At 53.8% G+C, this 7,925-nt stretch overlaps 1 protein-coding gene across 1 annotated transcript; it reads left to right on the forward strand.

Moving 5' to 3' along the window:
• The first annotated feature begins 721 nt into the window (after positions 1-721).
• Positions 722-4,400, forward strand: LOC127311964 (uncharacterized). Its single transcript, XM_051342442.2, has 2 exons — positions 722-3,834; positions 3,919-4,400. The coding sequence occupies exons 1-2, from the start codon at positions 1,089-1,091 to the stop codon at positions 4,272-4,274; spliced, it is 3,102 nt and encodes a 1,033-aa protein (XP_051198402.1). The 5' UTR covers positions 722-1,088; the 3' UTR covers positions 4,275-4,400.
• Positions 4,401-7,925: the final 3,525 nt, after the last annotated feature.

Here is a 7,925-nt window from a genome sequence, read left to right on the forward strand (position 1 = left end):
ACGCAACTATATATGTAAATGAACAAAACATCACGGCTATATTTGACAAGTCTTGGTATATAGAATGCAACAGAATGAAGGATAACCAAGTTCCTACTGAAATGAATAAGCTAAGACTAGCCAGTTTTCTATCTGCTTTCTTTCTCTTTGTGAGATTGTTTTGTACACTTGTAAGAATTAAACAGAAAATGTATATACTCCCTCTGGATGGATAAAATTGACGCGAAGTGTGAACTGGAAGTAGCTTATCTACGTACTACAGCTGCGTCGATTAAACAAGACCAGAGGGAGTACATTGCAGTAGGAAACTACTTTTTCCCCTAAAAAACAAATTTACATCTAGTTCTCCAAATATTTCGTCTTCTAGCTCTGTGATTTACATGTTCAGGTTCTTTGAAATATCCTACCAAAATGATCTCATAGGACAAGGCAAAGCCTCCGTGTTCAACGTAATGTCAAACTGGAGTCCAATTCATCGATGTGACAACCAAGGACTGTCCAAAACTGAGATTGGTTTGAGAGGCCTCTCATTTGTCTGCCCGGACAGCCACGGCCTCATGTAATAGTGCAGCAAGATTCCCGTACAGAAATTTCCACAAAATTTCTATGCATTTTCCATCTCCACCTCCCCAGGCAGCTAGCTAGGAGCAAATGCTAGCTTGGAGTAGAGATTTTCCACCGAAAGATAACAAACCGGTTTCTGTCATGGACAGCCATTACCTATAATGCTAACCAGAAGACCACCTGTCAGGTCAACACCTAGCCGATTAGCTATAGCCTATAGTAACATTCATCCACACCTTTGAATTTTTTCACAAGAAAAGGTCGGTCAGTCCATGCGTGGCATGCTCTGCTGCTGCTGCCGAGTGGAGAGTGGCATGTTAATGCATGATGATAGCATCTTGCGTTACTGCGTTGGCACCCCGCTTTGCACGGCAAACCGAGACGGCCATCCAGCACTAGCAATGGCGCACCACTCCTATATAAGTCGTGTGCACGCCAAAGCTCTTGACACACACAATCTCAGGATTTCTGGTGATCACACTCACTCCACGGTACACAGTTCACACTAGCTACCTGCACTAGATATGGCAACCACGGCACGACCTCTGGCAGTGTTCCTGTTTCTGCTCTTGCTGGCCGTACAGCTAGTGGAGGGAAGCAAGAGCCGCAACTCCGAGCGGGACGCACTGCGGGCATTCAGGGCCGGCGTGTCGGACCCGTCAGGTACGCTCCAGTCGTGGAACAGCACGGCGCACTTCTGCCGGTGGGAAGGGGTGATCTGCGACCACGGGCACGTGACGTCCCTGGGCGTGTCTGGCCTCTCTGGGTCCATCTCCCCTGCCATCGGCAACCTCACCTACCTGGAGACCCTCAACTTCAGCAAGAACGCCTTCTCGGGGAGCATCCCAGCGACCCTCGGGCGGCTGCGACGTCTTAGTTACCTCAGCTTCTGCGACAACGGGCTCAGCGGGGTGATACCTGATAGCCTCCGCAACTGCACCGGCCTCGCCTATGTGTACCTCAACAACAACAGCCTCGCCGGTGCCATCCCCGACTGGCTCGGGACTATGCCAAATCTCACCTACCTATGGCTCTATGGCAACTCGTTGTCCGGCGATATACCGCTGTCACTCGACAACCTCACCAATCTCGAGAGCCTCAAGCTAGACCAGAATCTTCTACAAGGCAATCTCCCTGTTGGCCTCTCGCGACTTCCTCTCCTCCAAACACTTACTGTCTCCCAGAACAAATTGGACGGTGATATCCCACCTGGATTCTTCAACATGTCCTTCTTGGCAGACATGTCTCTCGCGGACAATGCATTCCGTGGGAGCCTTCCGCCGTACGCAGGCGCGGGCATGAAGAACCTTGGGGGCCTCTTCCTCGGCGGGAACAGACTCACTGGGTTGATTCCAGCAACACTAGCAAACGCGTCCGGCATGACATATCTCAGCCTCTCGGACAACGGCTTCAGTGGTCGGGTGCCGCATGAGATAGGGACGTTGTGCCTATATGCACTGGAGATATCCAACAATGAGTTGGCTGCAACTGATGGCGTTGGGTGGGAGTTCTTGGACCGTTTGACAAACTGCAGCGGCCTACGTAGGCTTTCTCTCGACAACAACAATTTCAGCGGGAGGATGCCAATCTCCATCAGCAGCCTCTCGAGGGAGCTTTTGGAATTAAACCTCGGGGGCAACCGCATGTCAGGGTCCATTCCACCTAGCATTGGGAACCTCACTGCACTGCAAACGTTGGGGCTTGAGTCCAATCTCCTCACCGGCACCATTCCGGACGGGATTGGGAAGCTCAAGAACCTCATGGAGTTACGGTTGCAGGAGAACAAATTGTCAGGGACAGTGCCATCTTCCATCGGCAGCCTGACAAAGATGCTCAAGCTAGTGCTGAGCAGTAATGTGTTGAGTGGATCCATCCCTCCAACCCTCGGTAACCTGCAGGAAATGGTTCTTCTCAATCTCTCTGCCAACAAGCTTACCGGCCAAGTCCCGACACAGCTCTTCGACCTTCCATCGCTATCCCAAGCAATGGACTTGTCGAACAACAGGCTCGAAGGCCCGCTTCCTCGCGACGTCATCCGCCTTGGGAACCTCGCGTTCCTGAAGTTGTCCAGAAACTTCTTCAACGGCGAGATACCAGAGCAGCTCGATAGTTGCCAGAGCTTAGAGTTGCTCGATTTGGATAGCAACCTCTTCAACGGAACCATCCCACTGTCGCTGAGCAAACTGAAGGGGCTCCGGAGGCTGAACCTGACAAGCAACAGATTGTCAGGTAGCATCCCGTCAGAGCTCGGCGACATGCCTGGGCTGCAGGAGCTGTACCTTTCATGGAACAACCTGACAGGAGTAATCCCTGATGAGCTGGGGAACGCGAGCTCGTTGATCAAGATGGACGTCTCCTACAACCATTTGGAAGGTCAGGTGCCGCTCCATGGCGTGCTTGCAAACCTGACCGGGCTTAACATCGCCGGGAACAGCGAGCTCTGTGGTGGCGTTCCGCAGCTCCATCTGCTGCGATGTCCTGTTGCAAGGCACACTCAACATACAGATTGGCGTCTTCCTATCGTGGTACCGATCTTCGGCATATCTCTCTTCTCGGGCATGTTCCTCGCCATTTTCCTATGCTACAAGAGAAAGTCGAGACATGGAGAAAGCACGACACAGCCAGACATACTTGATGGCATGAACTACGAGAGGATCTCCTATGCCGAATTGGCAAAAGCCACGGACGGCTTTGCAGATAGTAATCTGATAGGTGCAGGAAAGTTTGGCTCTGTTTACAAGGGGACTCTGCCCCTGAAAGTCAAGGAGGGGTTCGAGCACGGCACCGTGGCCGTGAAGGTGTTCGATCTACAGCAAGTCGGTGCCTCCAAGACATTCCTGTCAGAGTGTGAGGCATTGCGAACCATACGACACCGGAATCTGATTAGCATCATCACTTGCTGCTCCAGCATCACCCCAAGGGGCGACGAGTTCAGAGCTCTAGTGTTTGAGCTCATGCCCAACTATAGCCTAGACAGGTGGTTGCATCCGACGCCTGAAGCGCTCAAGAATGTTGGCAGGCTGACCGCGATCCAGCGGCTCAACATTGTGGTGGACATTGCCGACGCGCTGCACTATCTCCACCACAGCTGCGTACCACCTATCATCCACTGCGATCTCAAGCCGAGCAATGTTCTTCTCGGCGAGGACATGACAGCCTGCATCGGTGACTTTGGCCTCGCGAAGCTGCTTCTTGATCCAGGGATCCAAGACATCGCCAGCTCTGAGAGCACCATTGGAATCAGAGGCACGATCGGCTATGTCGCACCAGGTAATTTAAATACCAGATTAACACGCTCTGATGTTGTACTACATATAGCTCACATTTCCTGGCTTGACTGCTTTACAACTGCAGAGTACGGCACGACTGGTAAAGTTTCTACGAATGGAGACACATACAGCTTCGGCATAACACTGCTGGAGATCTTCTCTGGGAAGTCGCCGACAGAGGACTCCTTCGAGGACGGCCAGACACTGCAGGGGTTTGTCGGCGCGGCGTTCCCCGACAGGACTGAGGAGGTCCTCGATACGACGATGTTGGTTACCACTGAATTCGATGGTGATTACAGCGGTGTTTCAGTGCGGGATTGCTTGGTTTCTGCCATCAGGGTCGGGCTTAGCTGCACCAGAGCAGCGCCGTATGAGAGGATGAGCATGAGGGATGCGGCCGCCGAGCTGCGCACGATCAGAGATGCTTGTCTCAGCGCCTGAATCTTGGCTATTTTCTTCTTCTTCTGAGAGATAGATGGTACGGTAAGTGTATGTCTGTTCAGAGTTCAGACTTTCCCCAGTTTTTTCTTCAGAAAAAAGACTTCGGACAGTTGTATCGTAATGCAACCCACGCTTCACTCCAAATGGATCATTTGTTGAGCTTGCTCTTAATAAAGCTGAATTATGTGACATACTGACATGAACTGTCAGCTGTGCCATTCGCTCCAGGTTACTGGACAGTGTAGGAATCAGATTCGGATCACCTGAATGAAGAGTCTGAAAACTTGAGGTGCGAGACTGATGGCAACCAATGGCTTGACAGTGAAGTAACCGTGAATAATGAATGACTACATGGAGAGCGCTGTTGAACCAAACTAGGGTTGTTAGCTTTGATTTTAAACCTTGGCTATGCGTTTCGCACCTGCCGCACGCTGACTCTCTGCACTTGCAACTTTGCAAGCCGAGAGGCCTCCTCTGTTCGACTCCAGCAGCAGACCCAAAAGCCCTCGTTGCCAACAAGGATTTATTGCCATTGTTAGATTTGACAAATCTTAGTAAATAACTAAATACTAGAATAGAATGCAACATAATGAAGGACACACCATACGGCAGCAAATAAGGACTACCAAGTTCTTACTGAAATGAATAAATCAAGACATGTAATTAATCCTCTTGTAAAATTCTTTTGTATACTGTAAGAAAAAAAACGAAAAATAATCTCTAGCTATGTTATTTGCATTTTTAGGTTACTTGAAACATCGAACCAAAAAAGGGCTCATAGGACAAGGCGACAAAATCTACCGTTGAAAATAATAGCATACATCATTATTAGGGCCATAGGAAATCACTTAGAGCATCTCCAACAGGCGCTAGAAAAATCGGCGCACTATACGCCGGTTTCAGCGCGCTGTAAACACATAGCGCGTGCAGCGGTGAAAAGTGCCCCGCCGGAAGTGGCATTTTACCGCGCGTTCTCGGGCAGGAAAAGTGCTCCTCCGCCGGGCGCGCCATTTTGCAGCGCGCGGCGCGGCACGAACGGCTACTGCGACCGTTCTCAATTCAAAATAATTCAAACAATTCAAATAAAACACAAAATTTATTTAAAAATATGAAATATATTAAAAGTTCGACGATACGAAATACATTTTATTTGAAACTAGTCTATCCTACTCCGAATCCCACGTGAAGTCGGACGAGTGGCAACTCGGAGTCGTCTCGGACACCGGCGTCGAAGTCCACTCGAAGGAGGAGGGGGAGGAGAGAACGATGGTGGACGGCCCGGCGCCGTTTTTTCCTCTCCTCCTCCTTCCTCGCCGCCTTCTCGGCCCTCGCCGCCTTCCTCGCCGCGGACTCCGCCCGGCGCTTCTCGCGGCTCGCCTTCTTCTTCGCTTTGAGCGCCGCCTTCTCCTCCTCCTTCTGATTGTAAAACGCCTCCATCGCCGCGACGTCTTCGGGAAATTGTTGCGCCCACTCGAGGCGGAGGCGTTCGTCGCGCTCGGCGGTGAGAAGCCGCTGCTCGAGCTCCCGCCGGCGGCGCTGCTGCTCGCGCGTGATGGCCGGCGATGGCAGCGCGAGCGCCTCCGCCTGCTCCCGCGTCCAGACGTCGTGGAAGTTCATCGTCCGGCGGGAGCGGCCGAGGCGCCAGGCGACGGTGTCGTACGCCCGCGCCGCCTCGTGCGCCGTGTCGAATGTCCCGAGGCGGATCCGCTCGTCGCCGGAGCGGATCTCCGCGCGCCGCCGCCGCTGGCCGCGCCCGGACGCCGAAGTAGCCGGAGGCGGAACGGCGGCGCGGAGGCATGGTGCCGGAGACGGAGGCGGAGCGGCGGCGCGGAGGCATGGTGCCAGAGACGGAGGCGGAGCGTCGGCACGGAGGCAGAGCGGCAGGGGAGAGAGAGCGAGGCAGAGCGGTAGGGAGAGAGAGCGAGGCGGAGCGACACGCGGAAGATTCAGACGGTTGGCGCGTTCGCGCGTGTCGCGTTTATAGCGCGCGGCGCAGCGCACGCGGTAACTTTCCCGCGTGGGATGGCGCAAACGCGCGGGCGCGGCAATTTTTTTACCGCGCGCCCTTTTCCCGCGTCTGCTGGAGCTTCGCGCGGGCGCCCGCGCGTGTTTTTGCCGCGCGCGCCGTTTACAGCGTCTGTTGAGATGCTCTTATAAAAGATAGGAATGGGATTCAGCCGGTGCATCCACTGGCAAGATATTAACCGAGACAACACGCTCAGCGCACACATCGGAAGTTCTTAGGTAAGACAAAACATTCATACAATACACAAAGACCAGAATTACCCAAAAGATTTCTCGCAAACTGCCTGAGGTGTGTGCATGTCCCGGTGAGTGGATCATAAACTTGTATTGTCGGAATTGCCGTCAGCCTATTGCAGGCGTAGAAGAGCAACTTTCCACCATGATGCATGACAGCCAAGGCCTCAAACAATCGACGGTTGGAGCCTTTGGTATTGTCTACACCTTGACCCATGTGCCTTTGGCGGAATCACTGAGGACCCATATATGGCGTCATTGAATTTGACCAGACATTTATTCTCTTGTAGTTCCTCACCACATGGCCACATCAATAGGTCAATGGGTGAATCTAAAAATTAGCCGGTGCACTACTTTGGCTTCGTCAGGCATCTCCAACGGGGCGACACATGTCGGACGCTCAAAAGTGGTTACGACCATCTGTTTGCATCGTCTCGCTGACATATTTTGTCTGTGCGTCCATTTGCGTCTGGGTGTGTTCCCAGCGGGCGATCCATTTTTAGATTTGCAACATATTTAAAAAACATAGAAATTACTACATAGAAACTATACAAAGTAGTTGTAGAAACCTAGACTACTTGCTACCCGACGGCCCAGCCCTGTCGTTGCATCCCTCCCTCGTCTGCTTCTCTGCCGCCTACCGTGCGGCCGCTAGGGCTCGGTGCGCGCCCCGTCCTCTAGCAGGCACTGTCGCAGCCGCGCGTTGGCGGCGTCATCCTTGAGCGTCTCGAAGGATTCGACTAACTCCCTCTGCTCCGCCACCTTCTCCTCCGGCGTAGGCGCATCGGGGTCATCGGAAGACCATGAGATGTCGGAGTCGTCGTCCTCTGTGGCGGTGGCGGCCGCCACCCTGCAACGTTCCATCTCGGCGTCGAACGTCGCATGGGCCGCCCACTCTTCCTCTGCTTCCTTCTCCGCTTCAGCCAGGGCCTTGGCGTCCCTGACCTGGTCGAGGAGGTCATCGGTGCTGCCGCCGTCATCGAACTCCTCGTCGGAGCTCGAGGCCAGGGGAGGTGGAGTGGGAGGTGGAGGTGGGGCGCGACAGCCTGGCCGCGGCCGACGATGCTCATGCTGGCTCCGGTGGAGGCTGAGGTTGTGCGGCGGCTAGGGTTTAGTGGGGAGGAGATTAGATGCTCGCGCCCCTGTTTATATAGTTCGGAGGCAGGGCGACGGCCGCGACACGCGTGGCATCACCATTACTTTGTGCGCAGAGGTGGGCGGCGGCCGCTCGGCAGCCGAGGCATCGCCATTTACGCGGCCACAGACTGTCGAAGCGACGCCTCAGCGCTAGTACTGGCGCCGTTGAGAAGACGCATCGACGCTGGGTCACTGCCAGGCGGGCCAGCCGAAATGTCCGCCAGACGCGAGCAGACACTTTGCGCGTTCGTGCAG

Source organism: Lolium perenne, chromosome 7 (assembly GCF_019359855.2).
Source record: "Lolium perenne isolate Kyuss_39 chromosome 7, Kyuss_2.0, whole genome shotgun sequence".
NCBI lineage: Eukaryota > Viridiplantae > Streptophyta > Magnoliopsida > Poales > Poaceae > Lolium > Lolium perenne.